General features: G+C 38.8%; 1 protein-coding gene across 1 annotated transcript in view; it reads right to left on the bottom strand.

The window, feature by feature from the left end:
• GLP1R (glucagon like peptide 1 receptor) overlaps positions 1 to 20,175 on the bottom strand; it is an 83,239-nt gene that overhangs the window by 39,285 nt on the left and 23,779 nt on the right. The window contains exons 3-7 of the mRNA XM_032216051.1: positions 19,135 to 19,231; positions 17,538 to 17,648; positions 16,047 to 16,055; positions 7,015 to 7,115; positions 4,347 to 4,453 (exon numbers count right to left, since the gene is read on the bottom strand). Of these exons, the coding sequence (XP_032071942.1) occupies positions 4,347 to 4,453; positions 7,015 to 7,115; positions 16,047 to 16,055; positions 17,538 to 17,648; positions 19,135 to 19,231 (425 nt within the window). The remainder of the gene's footprint in view (positions 1 to 4,346; positions 4,454 to 7,014; positions 7,116 to 16,046; positions 16,056 to 17,537; positions 17,649 to 19,134; positions 19,232 to 20,175) is intronic.

The following is a 20,175-nucleotide window of genomic DNA, read 5'->3' as shown; positions in this document are numbered from 1 at the left end:
TTTTAAATTTTAAATTTTATTTTAATACGGTATGTTGAGTGCATGGGACTGCTTGGGATGATATGAATGATCTCACTTTTATTACTATTACTGTTGTAACTTTGTGTTTTAATTATTTCGTGAGGATTGTTTGAGTGAGAGTTTGGGTATGACTGATTCGGAGGACCTGACGGGGTATGCGGGGGTCATCGGGGTGGTTGGGGGGACCACAACCATGGGTGAGGGTCGGAGCATTGCGGTCATGACAGGGAGAGGCAGATATGGCGGGGACTTTAGGGCAGGCCATCATCGGGGAAGGAGGGCTCGCTGTGTCATAGAGATCCCTCCTTCCGGCCCTAGGAGTCCCACTCCAAGGTCAGATGGCGCGGGTGTTCAGGACCCTGGTCTCAGGCTGCTGTCGCTAAATGCCAGGTCTGTTGTTCATAAGGCCCCCCTCATCCGGGACTTGATAACTGATGAGGGCGCAGACCTGGCATGTATTACTGAAACATGGCTGGGCCCTGAGGGAGGAGTCCCCTCGTCGAGATGTGCCCAGCCGGATTTCAGGTGCTACACCAGCCGAGAGCCCAGGGAAGGGGTGGCGGTGTGGCTATTGTAGTCCGGGAGTCTTTAGTACCTCGTAGGATCCCTGCTCCGGAGCTTGTCGGGTGTGAGTCCCTGCTAGTGAAGCTGGACCTCAAGGGTCAAGTGGGTTTGCTGCTTACGTACCTGCCTCCCAACTACGTTGCAGCAGCCCTCCCCTCGCTCCTCGAGTCAGTAGCCGAGCTAGCGGTTGAGTTCCTAGACTTATAGTTCTGGGGGACTTTAACTTGCCTTCGCTCGGTGAACACTCTGATGGAGCGCAGGAGTTCATGGCTTCCATGACAGCCATGGGCTTGACTCAAGTAATTCGAGGCCCAACTCACTCAGCGGGTCACACGCTTGACCTCGTATTCCTCTCGGAGCAGTGGAGTTACGATCTTGGTCTGAGGGGTAATGAGATCATACCCCTGTCGTGGTCAGACCACTACCTACTGAGGCTAGACTTCCGGAGGCCAAACCCCCACCGTAGGGAGGAGGAACCGACCAGCTGGTTCTGCCCCAAGCGACTGATGGATCCTGTTAGGTTCCAGACGGAGCTTGGGGTTATTCCTGATACCCTCGCCCACAGTTCGGCGGAGACCCTCGTCGCTGCCTGGCACTCGGCAGCTTCGGAGTCTCTAGACCGGATTGCGCCGCTACGGCCCCTCCAGGTCAGCGGCCCCCGGAGGCCTCCTTGGTTTACTGAGGAGCTCCGGGAGGTAAAGTGCCGGAGGAGACGCCTAGAGCACTCGTGGAGGTCCGATAGGTCCGAGTCGAAACGGGCACTTTTGACAGCATGCACCAAGGAGTATATTCGGACCTTAAGAACAACAAAAAGAACATACATTGCCTCCTTGGTAGCGTCCGCCGAGTCCCGCCCAGCCGCCCTGTTTAGGATAACCCGCTCCCTCCTAAATAGGAGGGAGACGGGGGACTCCTTACTGGGTAAGGCTGAGGAGTATGTCCAGTTCTTGGCGGACAAAGTTGCCCGGTTTCGAGCGGACCTGGACTCCACCCCAGTAGATCCAGCCGAGACACAAGGAGAAAACTTGGCAAACCATCTCTGGGTTGAGTTTCAGGAAGTTGCCTCTGGGGATGTGGACAAGGCTATGCGAGCTGTGAGTGCCTCCACCTGCATACTGGACCCGTGTCCCTCCTGGCTGGTTGCCAACAGCAGTGAGATGACACGAGGCTGGATCCAGGCAGTTGTTACCGCTTCTCTTCGGGAGGGGTACTTTCCCACCGCGCTTAAGACAGCGGTGGTGAGACCCCTCCTGAAGAAGCCGTCTCTGGATCCAGCTGTCCTTAATAACTATCGTCCAGTCTCCAACCTCCCCTTTGTAGGGAAGGTTGTTGAGAAGGTGGTGGCTCTCCAGCTTCAGCGTACCTTGGAGGAAGCTAACTATCTTGACCCCTTCCAGTCTGGCTTCAGACCCGGTTACAGCACAGAAACCGCTTTGGTCGCATTGACTGATGATCTCTGGAGAGCTAGGGATGGAGGCCATGCTTCCATCCTAGTTCTCCTGGACCTCTCAGCGGCTTTCGATACCATCGATCATGGTATCCTTCTGCAACGACTGCGGGAGATAGGGGTGGGCGGCACTGTCTTGCAGTGGTTCTCCTCCTATCTCTCGGACAGGTCGCAGTCGGTGTTAGTGGGGGGGCAGAGATCGTCCCTGAGGCCCCTAACATATGGGGTGCCGCAGAGGTCGGTCCTATCCCCCCTACTATTTAACATTTACATGAAACCGCTGGGCGAGATCATCCGAAGGCACGGGATAAAATATCACCAATATGCGGACAATACACAGTTGTATCTGTCCGCCCCGTGCCAACTCAATGAAGCGGTGGACGTGATGAACCGGGGACTGGAAGCCGTTAAAGACTGGATGAGAGCAAACAAGCTGATACTCAACCCAGACAAGACCGAGTGGCTGTTGTGTTTCCCTCCCAAAAATTTGACCACCATACCATCACTCAGGCTGGGGGGACAAAATTTAAACCCCTCAGAAAGGGCCCGCAACTTGGGAGTCCTCCTGGATTCACAGCTAACTTTTGACCACCATCTCTCAGCTGTGACCAGGGGGGCATTTGCCCAGGTTCGCCTGGTGCGCCAGTTGCGGCCCTACCTGAATCGGGAGGCCCTCACAACAGTCACTCGAGCCCTTGTGATCTCTAGGCTGGAATACTGTAATGTGCTCTACATGGGGCTGCCCTTGAAGAGCATCCGAAGACTTCAGCTAGTCCAGAATGCGGCCGCGCGAGTGATCGTGGGCGCACCACGGTTCGCCCACATAACACCGATCCTCCGTGAGCTGCACTGGCTACCTGTTGGTCTCCGGGTGCACTTCAAGGTCCTACTCACCACCTATAAAGCGCTCCATGGTAGTGGATCTGGCTATTTGAGAGACCGCCTTCTGCCAATTACCTCCCTGCGTCCCATCAGATCGCATAGAGCTGGCCTCCTCCGTATTCCATCCGCCAGTCAGTGCCGACTGGCGACTACTCGGAGGAGAGCCTTCTCTGTTGCAGCTCCGACACTATGGAACAATCTCCCCGTGGAGATTCGTACCCTCACCACCGTCCAGGCCTTCCGCACAGCCCTCAAGAACTGGCTAACCCGTCAGGCCTGGGGATAATCTTATTTCGCCCCTCCCGAATGCTGAGTGAATGTTGAGTTTTATTGTCTAATTTACTTTGTGCACATTTCTTTTTTCGTATTGTCCTACACTCCCCTTCCTTTTTGATTGTAAGCCACCCTGAGTCCCCTCAGGGAAAAGGGCGGCCTATAAATAAATAAAACAAACAAACAAACAAACAACTGTCAAGTGAGGTACCAAAGGAGCTCTGTTCAAAATTGAAGTGTGTACATCAGGTAGTTTACACTGTAGGGTTAAAATAAATTTGTTGGTTGCTCTCATTTCTGAAACAGAAAGCAAACTACTAATGCTAAAAAATACAAAGAACTATTATTGGAATACCATTTTCTATAGTATTCAGAGAAAAAGGCTTAAAAAACAAAGGCTTAAAATTGAGTTTTAAGTCCTATAGGCAAAAGTTTAAAAACCCATTTTTAAACATGCTTAGTTTAACCTTGCACTGCACATTTTTGCAGGAGATTGTGACAGAAGCATCAATTCCCATCAAGCGAAATCATACTATTTACCAGCAATTGTTTGAAAGGCAATAGAGGACTAAGCACTTAAGAAAGAATTTCATGCATACAGTAGGAGTAAGTGGAGCATGATTTTACTTCTGGGATCCCAACAAGCAAAAATGAAAATTCATTATGAGCATCAAATTTCAACATGTCAAAAAGAAAAAACTTAATTCAATGACTAAATCTGTCATCATTGCAACAGCAGTACTTTACCTTGGAACCCCTTCTCGTTATTTCTACCAATTTATAACCAACCATATTTAAAAGCAGATGTAGCAGAACAAAATTCTATTGAAAAAAAAGTTCTTCTCTTCCTACCTCTAACAAATCAAATGTTCTGCCAATTTATAAAACAGAATATTCATACCAAATTAGCTGTGTCCAATTTATAAGTAATGTTTATTTATTTATAGTGCAGCTTTTTTCCTTTCCCACAAATTCACTCAAGACAAACTGTATTTCACTTATTATATCCCATACTTAGAAAATTTCCCAATTATCATATGAAGTTTAATTTTTATGCCATGTCTAATTATTCATTGTTACATTTAATTTTGGAAGTTAAGCATTAAGTATCAGATATTTTCATATGCTAGAATTCATTCTTTTTAGCCATGTTGCTTACCTGAACCAAATGAGGATGCCAGCTGCGATAACAAGAGCTGAGAAAGAAAGAGCATATCCAGTGGTGTAGATGACAGAAAGGAATAACAACTGTCTTCCTGGTGAGTCCTGAAAAGGGTAACACAGAAACAACTGAAATACAATTACTGGACTTTTCCTGTTTTGTTGTGTCAACGGAGCTGACAGAAACACAAAGCCAATCATTTTACATGGAAACACAGGAAAAGATGACCAAACATATCTACTACACAATGTTCAAACAATCAATCAGAATAGAGCTGGAAGCGATGCCTTCTAGTCCAACCCCCTGCTCTATCAGGAGCCCCTATACAAATTGAGACAGGTGGCTGTCCAGTCTCTTCTTAAAAACCTCCAGTGATGAAGCACCCACAACTACTGAAAGCAAGCTGTTCGGTTACTTGATTGTTCTCAGGAAGTTTTTCCTTAATTCCAGGTTGTTTCTCCTCTTGATTAGTTTCTACCCATTATTTCTCGTCTTGCCTTTTGGTGCTTTGGAAAATAAGTTGACCCATTCTTCTTTGTGGCAGCCCTTCAAGTACTGGAAAGTTTCAATCATGTCACCGCTAGTCTTTCTTTTTTCTAGACTAGCCATACTCGGTTTCTGCAACTGTTTTTCATATGTTTTTTTCCCAGGACTTTAATCATCCTAGTTTCTCTTCTCTGTACTTTTTCCAAAGTCTCAACGTCTTTTTTTGTAATGTGGTGACCAAAACTAGAGACAGTATTCCAGGTGTGGCTTTACTAAGGCTTTATAAAGCGGTACAAATTCTTCACGTGATTTTGATTTTATGCTTTTATTTATACAAGCAAGCATTGTATTAGCTTTTTTACCTGCTGAAATTCTTAGTAGGTTTGTAGCAGCAGATTGAGGTTTGGTTTAGCAATCTACTTACGAAAGACCAGGACTCGAGACCACGAAGGTGCAAGAGAAACAGCTTTATTGACACGTCAAGAGTTCAGAGTGTTCACACACCAAAACTGAACTGCCTGGGCTACGCTCTGGGCAATGATTTTATACCTTTTAATCAAACTTCGTAAATCAGTAGGCGTTACAATAGGCGTATTACATTTTGAATGTCCAAGGCCCCTGCTTAAGACAGGGAAATACATTTTGGAAAAATACAATGCAGAAGTGAATCCTATAAGTCATAAAAACAGGATAGAAAAAGAGCTGAGATGATGCCCACATTATTCTGTCATTTGGCTATTTTCAGTATTCTACACCCACATTACGTCTGTGTGCCATCCTTGTGCAGAAGCTTGCGACATGTTCCCGTAATATTTGTAATACTTAGGAGGAAGTTAGAAGTCAAAATTAGAACTCAAGTGCACTAGAGTGAAATGTCAAGCTAATATAAGTTTATAAGGTCCATCCTATTAAGACCACCTAACCTGGCCAGCCACTGGTGGGTTTACCTGTGCACCCCCTCCTGCCTCAGGTTAAGGGTGTACCATGTTCATAATATGCTAGAAAGTAAGCAAACTTTGTTGTTTCACCTGGATTATAAGGTGACTCCAGCATCAGTTCCAAGTATAACATAGGGTAATAAAGCTTCATTTTACAAGTTTGTTAGAAAATAATCTGCTGTAGATGCTAAGGATATTTTATATGCATATGTATTCTAAGAAGTATTTCCTTTTCAATAACCTAATATCTACTAGATCTTCCATTAAAATAATTCCCATAAAATTTCAGTGCTCTAAATAATATATATTTCATTTTTTACTTATTTACTCATTCATTTTCATTCATTCATTCATTCATTCATTCATTCATTCAATTCTATAGCCAGTCTTAATCTGGTCTTCTGCAGATTGACTCTGGTGCACTTCAGCTCTCATAAGTTTTATTCAACAATATTCTACAAAAGAGAATACTAGATTTTAACTGCTGTTTTAGCATAGAAATTCGGCACCTTTTGCTTATCAATGAGCTCACTAAGAATAAGTATGCATTTCTATAGGAAGGAATTTCTATAGTTACTTTAGCCTAGTATTATTATTAACAAATAATCCAAAAGGCATGAAGCGGATGATGTCTCACTGCATTCCAATTGCTTCTCAAGTATTGAGTTATTTTTTTCCCCAAACGACTGATATACTTTCCCATTCAACATGCAATTTGGGATGACATAGAATTAAAACAAATGGCATACTATAAAATAAAATATCAAAACCTTAGTTATTTGTAAGAATAATAAAGGTAGGATACAATGAAATAAAAAAATGGAATGCAGCAAGACATAGAGAAATGTCACCAGATGTAATTCAATTTTCCTTTTTCTTTTTCATTATCTTCCTGGAAGATGAAACCAGAAATTATATAATTTTGTCAATGTATTATCTTGCTTCCTCTGTATCACATACTCAAATGGTTTCCTTAAAAGTTTTTACTAACTTCAGTTTCACTGCAATTATCTCTATTACAAGCCCGAAGGGCATAATGATCAAGAATATTATGTCACATCTCCCTGTTTTTAATCCCACTAAAATTGCAAAACAATCCAAATCATTCTATAAGAACTAATGGAAGATTCCATGCTGTTATTGTTAATAGAAAACTTTATTTTAAGACACTACCACAGCATTGAGAGCAAATAATGTAGTATTTGGGCAATAGATTTTTCAAACTCATATTGTTTGCTTACTTCATCAGGAACCATACACGCTGAAATGTTCCTCCACGGATTGGTGGAATTCTCCTCCATCAGCCAAGTCCCTTCCAGAGTGCAGAAACGGTAAACTTGCCCTGTCCAACAAGCATGCAATGAAAAGGCAGGTGATGGAAAAGCCAAATGGAATCAAAATCAACTGCAAATATAACTAAAATCTTATCCAGGGATTCCCCACAGTATTGACATAGCCCTGATTATAAATTATTTATTACATGTTTTGGGAGTCCAAGACAAATTAGAACCCGAAAGGTGGAATTGAACTTGAGGGCTTCAAATCTATGTACCAATCTTGGCCAGCAAAGTTTCTCAGTACACTAGAGGTTTAACTCTATATAAATTTAAAACCAATCTATTCCCAGAATCAGACCATTTGTAGTGGAAACAATTCCTCTACTAACAGATAAAAAAATAGTATTTGATTGGCATGTAAGAAACAGTCCAAATAGTATTTGATTGGCATGTAAGAAACAATCAAATAATTTGCAGCCTAGAGTTTTCTGTGCTGTCAATATAGCATTGACATTCAGCTAAGTATATGTCATCAATTTTGCTGCAGTCAACTTATGTTTAATTATAAAGTTGTAATGTTTGATTTCTAAAAAGAAGAAATGCCACAGAACATGCCACTCAAATCTTGAGTTTTAAAACAAATTAGACTGCTAATTCTTGGTTTGGTCTAGTGCAGGGAGGTCAGACTTGATTTCTGTCCTGTAGGCCTTGAGTTTGAAACCCTTGGTCTAATGGGTAAAAGACCATGAGTTCTTTTCCCATCTTAGATCTAAAGGATGGCTAGGTAATTTAAGACAGTCGCTTTTTCTCAGCCCAACTCACCTCACAGGGTTGTTATGGAGAAAATAGGGACAAGAAGAGTGGAAGGTAGATTTTCTGTCAAGACTTATTTATATATAACAAAAATAATAATAAAGGCAGAATATTTTTTTTGAACACCACATGTAAATACTCATAGGAATATCCCATTATTTTTATTCTACATATTCCAATATTCAGGATTCCTATGAAAAACATGATTAATCTGCCTGGTAGTATTTACCTAATATTAACAAAATTCAGATTATCCTCAAGGCAATCTTCTTTAATCTGATTTTATTTCAGGCTGCCTTTATTTAAGAGTCTTACTTAAGAGATTAGGGCTAATAGTTAGTTCTTATTAGCCTTTTCAAAAAACACAAAAAATGGTTTACCAAAATAGCATGGCTTTAACATTCTTTTGGCTTATTATTTTAATTTTACATTTACCATCAATATAGGTTTTTACTGAAATGTTATTTTTTGCATCCAAAGGGACATAACAAAAACAGGTACTATGGTCTATAACTGTTGTATTACAGATACTTACAACTTGCCCTAATGTTTATCATTTCCAAATCAAGAATACTGAATGATTCTAAATTTCATACAGCCATAAAACATGTTTTTCTTTTCTATTTTTCATAGACTTCATAAAATCATTTTTCTGCCACCTTTTTAAAAGTTCAACCTTCTTCTCTGAATTTTCTGTAAGTTCCTATTGTAGTTAAACCTATCCTTCACTATTAGAAAGTTCAGTCCCATCTGAAAAACAAATTCCCGCCATGCTTCTAATTTTTTTTTTTTTTTTTTTTAGCCAGCAAATTCTATCTTCTAGAATATTGGCAGGGCAATATTGACTTTGTGTCAAGCAAAAGAAACCAGAACCACTTGTGAAGAGTTTCAACAGCAGTTTCATTGCTAGTCATCTATGTTAACAAGAATCCCACCAGATTAATTGCACTCCCTTGAGAAATGGAAGATAAGGCTTCAAAGATTCTGGGGTGGTAAGGCCTGTGCTGTTTCCTGCACTACAATGACTTCAAACCTGAGCCCCTTGTAACATCTGCAGTCTAACTGGAGATTCCACCACACTTTGATATTTAGTGTTCTAATAGCAAGAAGACAGTAATAAGGCAGTAGCTGCTTTTGGTAGCCGATAACAATATTTCTCATATCACATATTTAGATTTGTCCAGCCTTTCTATTTTGGCTGGTGCAAATCTCCTAAACTGGGAACATGGGGAAAAAAACAGATTGAGGCAGCTTGAGATTCAAATTTTCTCTTACTCTACTACCAAAGTATTGAATGTTTTCAACAACAACAAAATCTCCGCCCTTTATGAAGAGGCTGGTAGCAAGGCTGTAGCACAAGAATCCCCCATCTTCCCCACCTTAAATTTTCAATAAAAGAGAGCAGAAGTAGCTCAGGCTTAACTGTGGAGTTCTTGCTGCTATCTGAGCTTGTTTGCTTGTTTACTTTATATGGTTTTTTTTATCTAACTAGTGCAGGTTTGTTGCTGATGTTGTTACCTAGTTGGGTTATAAAATGTCTGCAAGCAAAAATCCAAAGCTAAGGAAATCTTATATATATATATATATATATATATATATATATATATATATATATATATATATATATATATATATATATATATATATATATACACACACACACACACACACACACACACACACACACACCTCTCCTCGGCAGATTGCTTCTCTGGGTAACAAAAGATGAATTCCATCTATTTGCTCAGCATGGGGTCAAATTTTTAGGAGGCAGTACTGTGCCATAGCAGAATAAAAGATCTGCCATATAATTCTGGCCTTAAATCTAATTATTAGGGGGTTAGTGTAGCTTTATGAATATACTTGTGTTGGTGACCTATAAACAACTTTAAGTTAATGTCCAATTGCTAAGCTCTTTCATCTTGAGGATCTTATTTTTCTTGTGTATCATTTGGAACCAGAGAAATCAATAAGCATTTAAATCTTATTCAAAAGGGAGCAATATTCCAGAAATTATGCTATAAACCTACACAATTAGGCTAGGGCTTTGATTTATTTAGCTTCTGATGGAACTTGCTTTCAAATAAAGTTAGTTTCTTAGAAACAGCTCTCTTTGAGCCTATCTGTTGAAATTCCATGTCAATTACATCTTGTTAATATTAAATGTTTAAAGACATGGAGTGGTGCCTAGAATTCAAGCAGTCCCTAGATGCATATAAAATGCAGAAGGAGAGGACAACAGTTAGATCTGGAGTTAATGTCATCATTTATCTTCTTCTGCAATAAGAGTATAAATCAAATCAAATGTTACAGCTGGCTGAAAGCTTTTGAATATAGGAAAATATGTTATCACATGCCAGGAGGCTCACAAATATTTTATCAGCTAGCTCTCTTAAATGCTTTCCCTGTTAAAACAGCCAACCTGATTGGTATTTTTGTGCAGCTGCAGAACAAGAATAGTGGGAGATTAGTCACCCAATTGTCCTTCAGAATAAATTGCCACATAATTTATCTTTGAAACAAATTACAGCAACTCATGGACTATCACAATTTATCCAGACAGGGAAAGACAAACCGAGAGAGAGGAAACAGAGTAGAGTTTTCCGTCTGTGCATTGTGTGTGTATTTTGAACATTGAAAGCTACCCCAAATTTAATAACTCTTTTTAATTGTTGACAAGGGAAATATTCTGAAGAGCATGTAATTTTTTTCTGGAAGGAAGTTATGAATCTGAAGCTTATAAGTAAGAGCTGAATTCCTTGCTGTGGTAGATGGTTTTGCCTCTGATGACAAAAGCAGGTATTATAATTCTTTTCTAATTTATTAACTGCATTGGCTGCCAAAGGGAAGGGCTGGGCTGTAGGCTGGGCAAACACTGTTTATAAAATTTCCAGGCCTACTTTTCTCTGAAGTAATCATCAGTTAGAGTGTATCTAATGTAACGCTTCTTTTTATTCTCACAGTGTTTTCTTTGAAAATATAGTGATGGCAAAATGGTAGCAGTCACTGCAAAGTTTAAAAATAATATTTAAAAGAAACTGGAACATTGTGATGCTCTTTTAAAATAATGTTATGTGAAAGAAGCTAGCAGGTAGTTCAAACTCTTAGAATTCCCAGTCAGCATATTTAACATAGGAGGTTAAAAAAAGCTGGAAGTCAGATCTATCTGTAAAATGTAATCATAGTTGTATTTTCTCCAAATATATTTTCACAGCAGTTGCAGAATATCTAATACTGCAAGGTATAGATCCATAGTTTAATAACAGAGGTCATTTTACATATAGACAGTCCATGTTCAGTTTCCAACATTTCCAAATAGGACTGTCAAATCACTGAACAATGATTCCTGATTTATAAAGTAGTAATCCACACTCATTGCCATATGATATTAATTTTAATTGTAACACCCTATGGTAGATTTCCATTGATTCTATTTCAGATATAGGACATTTACAGGAAGATATCTACCTAAGCTGGAAATTCAGCTCAAAACATTCTAGCTCTAAATCAATGCTGTGCCACCCTGATTTAAACTACTGTACTATTTATTATACAGGAGTATTTTTTTAACATAGCTCAAAATTTCTGAGAAATCACCTGAATCACCAAACATGGCAAACTGGGAGAAAAATATGGCAAACTGGGAGGAAAAAAAAACAGCAACAAACGGGGAAAATGGAGTTTGCGGAGGCAGCAATCCCTGCAACCTAAAACAGCTGAAAATGAAACTTGCTGTTTGCTGCAAGAGGCAAATTGCTGGGAGGCAGAGGCAGATTTTGTGCTAATCAGGCTGTTTGCTGTAAGGAGGTAAGTCAACTATAAATGCCTATAGAATGTTCAAATTATTAGACTTAATTTTTAAAGACTGCTTTATTGTTGTTCTAGACAACTTAACAAAATGAAGAAACTTTTTAAAAAATAAGCTGAAGAGACCCAGTGCTATTGTATCTTCTTTTAAATAGCAGAGAATAACTATACTTCCAGAAAGCGGCATCAATTTTAACAGGATCTGTACAAGTATAGTCTGAAATGTAACACCACAAACAGTGTATATTGTCTGTACTGTTTGCTGTTTGTTGCAAGGAGGCATATTGCCTTATTTCCCTCCCAAAAGCTAGATGTGTCTTTTACTTCGGAGCATCTTATACTCCGAAAAATATGGTAACCTGCAATATAATAATAGGTAAGAAACATAAACCCACCATTTTCAACTGCAGACAAATAGGGGCAACACATGCCTACACATTTCCAGTTATCATTCAGGGCACATCACATTCTACAATATATATAGCCAAGTCTTAGGAAGCAACTATATTATTGCTGCTTTCAACAGTGTCTAAATACTATGCTATTTACAAACTTTCTTTCTATAGAATTCAGCCAAGAGCATACAGACGTCGAAGTTTAGATATGATGAGAGAAAAAATCAACTTAACATCCATAACTGAAAGGATTTAGTAGAAACCTGCCTGCAAAAATAATATTTCCTTCACAGAATTTTGGATATAACAGGAGGACTCTTTTCAGTTAGCAAGATTTTGATTCTAAGGAAGAGAAAGGGAGGGAGGGAGGGAGGGAAGCATTAAACAAAACATAGTATTTATTTATGCCTGTTTTTAATGGAGACAATATGAGTCATGTTCTTGCAGCAAATATTTTGTAAATATGAAAATATGCTTCTATAAATAGTATATTTATATGCAAAATTCACTACTTTATATATAGAAGGATACATTGATCCAACCAGACTTTAGAAATGACAATTTTCAGAAAATCGTTTGGTAATATTTTTATCTCTCCTTTGGATCTTTTCCACAGGAGACATTTTTCCACAAAAAAAATCCATGTCACTGTTCTGATACGATCAAAATTATTTGCAAATTTTAGAAATAGCTACACTTGTAGCCATGACTGAACTTATGCTACAAGTAGTGTTAATCATACCTATGCCTTGTGTCCATATGAATGATTCCATATTATGTAGCATGAAAATATCTATCAATTTCTTGCCTCAGTGAATTAACATCTCAACATAAAAGATTTTTTTCTGTTTTATATCCAGAATTTATGAAGCCACAATGCCTTTGTAACATCTGAGAATGACTGCAGTAGCAAATTTACAGGTGTTGGCTTTGAAACGTATTCAGAAATGTCAACTGGCTAAGAATGCTTTAACCAATCATTGACCTTACCACAGCTTCACCGGCTATCTAAACTATTCTGATGTAACTGCTTCTGACCTGAAAAGTTCTACATCCCTTGGGATTAGATAGTCTGAAATATTGTTTGTCCACTACATAGTACATCACAGGAGTGTTGACAAGTGGATGTGAAAAGAGCTCCCAAAATAGTTGCCTTCTACTGTGAAATAAGTATTCAAATAAACCCTACTATTTACTTGGAATGATTATCTACTTGTGTTCCAACTGATATCACTCCTATAAGCACACATCAAATGTTTACTAGGTACATCTAAAGATTCCCTTCATTTTTTATATATATATATAAGTGGTGGCACTTATGTATCACCCAAATTTTATCAAAAGTTTATGATCCACACAACATGTCTTAGCACAGTTCAGCCCCTCAGTGCAATTTCTTAACATAAGTATAGTTTGAAACAGTGCATTGCTGGTCCTTGTCTTAAAGATCCTGCTTGAGGACTCCATGGATATGTTATACTGTACCAGGTTTCCTCTATTCTGAAAAGCCATAAACAGTAAGTATGGTTATAATTCCTATAAGTCTTGTTGGGAACTTGCATCTTTTAGTTTCACAGGATTTAGTGCCATTAAACAATTAACATACAGGATCTTGAAGGAGATACAAAAAGTAAAATGGATTATCTTTGCAGCTCCAAACTTTTTTTTAGTTTACACAGAATTACTGGCAGTTGAATTTAAATTATAAAAATGAACAAAAATGAAATTACTTTGTGAATTATATGAGCCATCTTTTTTAACACAGCTCTTTTCCAAGTTTTAAAAACTCTTTTACAGTTTTAAAAAAAAGAGATGGACCATTAGCAGTCTCCTCGTACTCCTATTATACATAATGGTACCTATCATTATCTTCATTTTCTCTCTAATTTTATCTGATTTTGAATGTTGAGGGATGGTATCACCAAATGCATGTTGTCATTTTGGCATCACTGTGATTTGCCTCGGGTTCTACCGCAAAGTATAAATGCATAGAAGGAAAAATCTGGGCATATGAAGCTAGGTAAAAGACAAAATAGTACCTAAGTCCCTTGTGTTTTTCATAATCAAAATAGACAATTAACAACAGAAAACACTGAAATTTTGTGCTAATGCAATTTAAAGCCTCCAACTAAAGCATCCATTCTCCCCATTACTGCAGCTATAATTACTTTCACAGAAACAAAATATATTTTGGAGAAACTATCAAGGTCAGAAAGTATTATTGGATTAAATTAAGATATTTTAGCTTTCTTTCATCTGTAATTCTGAACTGAGAAGGAAAGTTATGTTATTAAGATTGAAGGAATACAGAACTATACTTTGCCTCCAGGCAGTAAATATTATATGCCTTTAAAAATGACAAAAGCTACTGGCTTGCTCATTTTGTTAACTTATAGATCTGTGCATGTCATGCCAAGAAATGTTTCCAACAAAAGAACAACTGACATTGCACACATTTGCATTTTATTGTCACATTAACAAATAATTTGATCCACTATATTATTTGTTTGCAGAGTTCTCACTATTGCTCATCTCCAGGTATTGTGATATAATGACAAAATGGAAGAAAACTAAACTATATAGGTAAGAGATTGAAAGGTTTTATATAGAACCAAGAAAATGCAGATTAAGACATATTGCAATGGAAATAGGGAAGTAAGGGAAAGGAAGACCACAAATTTATTGGAGTTGGGTAGTGTGGGCTGAAACAGCTTTTCATAATTTTAAAAAAATAAATCCCATTTTGGCCATGGAAAAAATAGGAAATTCAAGAACAGTTGGAAAAAAAGAAACTTGCAAAACTTAATTTACTTCTAAAAGGACTTGCAGTCCTTTAATGATTAACTCACCAGAAATCCAAAATCCAAACACTAGTGCTATCCCCAGATAATGCAGCTTTTGCTTATTTTCAAAAATACATTAAAGATGCAGCCAATTGTGATAATTTATTTAAGGTGCAGGAGTATGGTAAATCTTGGTTCTTTTCCCCACACTGAAGGCTGTTAGTTCTTAGCAGCCAAAATTGCTGCCATGAATCCTAAGGATAGTAAATAAACAGACTACTTGAAGGATGGCCTCTAATTCTTCACGCAGGGTGTTAAGAGATTTCCCAATTCCTTACTTACATTCTTAAATTCTAGACAGTTTACACCTAAGTATTTTTAGAAGGCTATTCCTTCCATTTGTATCTCTGAAACAGAATGAATAAAATTAGCCCATTCTGCTTAAAATTCCTAAAAGCTGCCAAATAATTTGCAACAATCTAAGGCCAATTTTCATTAACAGCTGTTCCAGTCTAGGACTCATCTTTCCACACATTACTTGTTAGGATAATATTTTAAAGCAATGACAATCAATTTCTGGGTTTCCAAAATCTGCTGAGCCATTTTGGCATTCCTCACTACTGATTATGCTGGCTAAGACTGCTGGGATATTGTTAGATCAGCAACTTTTAGAATGCCACATGATATCTAATCCTATCTTTTAGTACATAGGTCAGCTAAAGTCTTGTCCATTGCATCATAACACTTTCCTCATTCTGGAAAATCAGCTAAAATTATAATTCCCTAGATTTGGATTTGGATTTACTTTATTTATATGCCGCCCTTTTCCCTGGGGGGACTCAGGGCGGCTCACAATCCAAGGGGGAGGGGAGTACAAGACAAAAATACACACATAAAACAGTACATCATTAAAAAAAATGCAACAGTCATACTATTCGGGTGGGGTTGAAATCTTAGCCCCAGGCTTGTCGGGACAGCCAGGCTATGCGGAAGGTCTGGAGGGTGGTGAGGGTATGAATCTCCACGGGGAGTTCATTCCATAGGGTCAGAGCAGCCACCGAGAAGGCTCTCCTCCGGGTAGTTGCCAGTCGACATTGACCGGCTGATGGAATTCGGAGGAGGCCTAATCTATGGGATCTTATTGGCCTAGTGGAGGTAATTGGCAGTAGGCGGTCTCTCAAGTATCCAGAGCCAATACCATGAAGGGCTTTGTAGGTGACAACAAGCACCTTGAAGCGCACCCGGAGATCAACAGGCAGCCAGTGCAGCTCGCAGAGGATAGGTGTTACGTGGGTGAAACGAGGTGCACCCACGATCGCTCGCGCGGCTGCATTCTGGACCAGCTGAAGTTGCCAAATACTCTTCAAGGGCAGCCCCATGTAGAGCACATTGCAGTACTCCAGCCTAGAGGTCACAAGGGCACGAGTGACTGTTGTGAGAGCCTCCCGGTTCAGGTAGGGACGCAACTGGTGCACCAGGCGAACCTGGGCAAATGCCCCCCTGGCCACAGCTGACAAATGGTGTTCAAAAGTCAGCTGTGGGTCCAGGAGGACTCCCAAGTTGCGGACCCTATCTGAGGGGCATAGTATTTGACCCCCCAGCCTGACAGATGGAACACTTGGCCAATTATTGGGAGGGAAGCACAGCAGCCACTCGGTCTTATCTGGATTGAGTACAAGCTTGTTAACCCCCATCCAGTCTCTAACAGCCTCAAGGCCCTGGCTCATCACGTCCATCGCTTCATTGAGTTGGCACGGGGCGGACAGATACAACTGTGTATCGTCCACATACTGATGGTATTTTATCCCGTGCCGTCGAATGATCTCGCCCAGCGGTTTCATGTAGATATTAAAAAGTAGGGGGGACAGGACCGAACCCTGTGGCACCCCATATGTTAGGGGCCTAGGGGTCGATCTCTGCCCTCCGACTAACACCGACTGCGACCTGTCCGAGAGGAAGAGGAGAACCACCGTAAAACAGTGCCTCCCACCCCCACCTCCCATAGTCGTCGCAGAAGGATACCATGGTCGATGGTATCGAAAGCCGCAGAGAGGTCAAGGAGCACCAGGATGGAGGCATGGCCTCCATCCCTGGCTCGCCAGAGATCATCGGTCAATGCGACCAAAGCGGTTTCTGTGCTGTAGCCAGGCCTGAAGCCAGACTGGAATGGATCAAGATAGATGTCTGAGGATGATAGCTAATAATATCCCAGGCCAGCATACTTGATAATTCAGAGAGCCATAGATCTACATACTTAAGACTGTTCATTTAGTGACTATTCAAAGTTATAATGGTGCTGAAAAAAGTAATTTATGACTTATGACTGCAGTCTCTATTGTTACAGGTTTGTGATCTAAGCATTTGATAACTGCCTTGTATTTACAATGGTTGCAATATCAAAGAGTGACACAATCATCATTTGCAACTTCATAACAGGTTTCCAATAGTCAAAGTCAATGGAGGCAAAATCACACATATTCACATGATGACTCACTTAATAACTGCATCCTTTGTCATAAGTTCTAGTCCCAATTGTCATTATAAATCAAGGCCTACCTATACCGTGGTTCAAGGGCAATAGGCTGTAGAACATTGTCCGATGGGCATTAAGCTTTCAACAAGTTTAGCATCTTAGTGAGAAGAAAGAACATTCTGACCTTTTTCCAGGACTGGTATGCAAGTAACTTACCGGAGTTACCTGATGGTAAATACCAAGGGCAGCTCATATTCACATAGGTGCCAGGAATACCATCAGGCCAGCAGACATAGTTGTCAAAAGTCCTGTTGCAAAACTTGCCTTCTATGAACAGAGAATAATTTAGAAGAAGTCAGCAGAGGAAAAACACCAATAAATAACATTGTATTACATGTATTATTTTAATTATTTCACTTTTAAAAATATATTTTCAGCCTGTTTTTTATCATTAAATACCATTTCAAAGCAGTAAATTGAATTTTAGAAGGAAACATTTAAGATTTAACCTTACAAATAAACCTCAAAATTCAACAGCTCAAATCCTCAATTAGATTTTTAAAAAGCCAGTTAAGAATTGCAGGTCATGGCAATGGCACATTTTCCACTTGAAATTAAATCTTTTTCAGAGACTTTGTTCTGACATTTATAGTCCTACTATCAATCATAAATTACTACTGTAAAAAGGAAGCATATACTGCACAAATTGTTGCAATATTGTTTACAGCACAATTGATAAAACTTCAAATTCGAAAGCTGTGGATTATGTTTATATTTATATGTTCAAAATGAATCTTAAGAATTAAACCAAATATTTGTCTTAGACTGACTATTTTACTGACAAAGTGAAAATTACCCTATTAGATTTAAGTACTCTAAATTAAAATTAGACATTGTTAATCATCTAAGAATATTGTACTACCTCTATATCATGGACTAGAAACTGGCCAGTGTGTGTGTGTGTATGTGCATACTGTATACACGTACATAAAAGTTGCAACAGATTCAATAAATCACAAATTCTTATGGTTTCATTGACAAACAGAAACCACATGATAATGACTTAAACTGATAAGATTATGGGTATGGTGAAGAAAGCAACTGCTTTCATTGAGACCACCTAGATATATTCCACTCTGTCTTGCTTACAATATGTAATACCTGGCATTGTCTTACTGGCCTATCAAATTATTCAGAGAACTTCATGTGTTTGTCCTAGACAGATCTTTTGTCATGTTGTTTTAAATTGTAAATGATATGATTGACACACTGCAGAAATTCCCACTCAAAAGACCATCATGCAGCACTATTCAATATGTTAAAACTACAACAGGATTTATTAAACCATGACAGTAACAGTATTAGCTGCTCAAAATGATAAAGTGAAATTAATTCCATCTGGCTATTATTATTACAAGTAGGGGCAATTTTCCATGGCTTTTTCAGGCAATGCAATTCTGAGAGGGAGCAATGAAAAAAATGGTTCAGAATCAGATCTAAACATTTATCTTTATGAATTGATTAGATTCAGACATAAACTAAATGCTATAGGGATGAAGGCTTTCCTAAAAATCAAAAAAATATATTGTTTCTAATGCCTTTTATAGCTAAAATTACCTTTTATAGCACCCCCTCATTTTTTTGTTACAGCAAAATATGCTTTTAATGATGTTCAATAGTAGTTGTGAGAAAGTGTACAAATTGATCTTTGTTTGAAGGAGCATTTGGCAACATTTTTAGACAATATTCTGTAGCTCTCCGGAGTTGACTGATATGTTTGTGGTTGCCATATATTAAATTTAAGAAGCCCTACCTGCCACAAGAGGGGGGGTGTCTCGGAGATACTTTAAACACTGAAGCCGATATTCTTCCCAATTTTGCTTTAGGGAGGGAAATGAAGAATATGGTTTCTGAAAAGAAAGAAAATGAGTCAGTTAAATCCTATTATCCATTATTTTCCCATAATATTAAAGCAACTATTTATCATGTGATTATCTCCTCAAATTCACAACTGGAAATTATGAACTAGTACAGAGACAATGAGTAATTTATGTTCAACAAAATACTATACTTGGCTACATTTTGCTATAGTAATCTTGTCTATGCTACACCTTTCTAACGGTAAAGGAGGAACTTGATATTAACAATCATTCTTAATTTTGCTTATTGATAGCCAGTTCCAAATTAATTATTCATGACTTGTTCCTTCATGCATTGTTTTGTTGGCATCTGACATGATTTATTATAATTACACACTGACTCCAATATGCAGGGGCTTCAATCTTCTTTAATGAACAGACTACCCTTTCAAAATTACAAAATTGCTAGATATGTTTGACAATAACTCACAATACAGATGCAAACTGAAGTATTGTTGAATGTGATAAGAGCTCTGTATGGTGTTAAATAAATGGAATGTTTAGTAAATGGTTGAATAATGAGTAGCACAATTATTATATGTATGATGTCTTTTCCTTTGTTTATTTATAGACAAAAGTATATAGAAAGCTCATGGTAATCCCAATGTATGTTTGTTGGGGACATAATTGTACTAATAATATTTTAGTACATATATGATACCATGGATAGAGATAGAACATATCTACAAAAAATGCTTATGGAGCAGTGAATTTGGATACTGAATTTGGACAAACAAGATGTGCAATAATCTCATAAACAGTTGGCCCTTATAGAATGTGCTAGTTCATATCATTATGACAAACGTGACCTGTATGTTATTTCAAACTGAATAGGTTGAGACCAGTGGTGGGTTTCAAAATTTTTTAGAACCTCTTCTGTAGGTGTGGCCTGCTTTGTGGGAGTGGCTTATTGGCCATGTGACTGGGTGGGTGTG

This window comes from Thamnophis elegans, chromosome 4 (assembly GCF_009769535.1).
Source record: "Thamnophis elegans isolate rThaEle1 chromosome 4, rThaEle1.pri, whole genome shotgun sequence".
NCBI classification, from domain to species: domain Eukaryota; kingdom Metazoa; phylum Chordata; class Lepidosauria; order Squamata; family Colubridae; genus Thamnophis; species Thamnophis elegans.
This window is presented reverse-complemented; position numbering and strand designations above follow the sequence as displayed.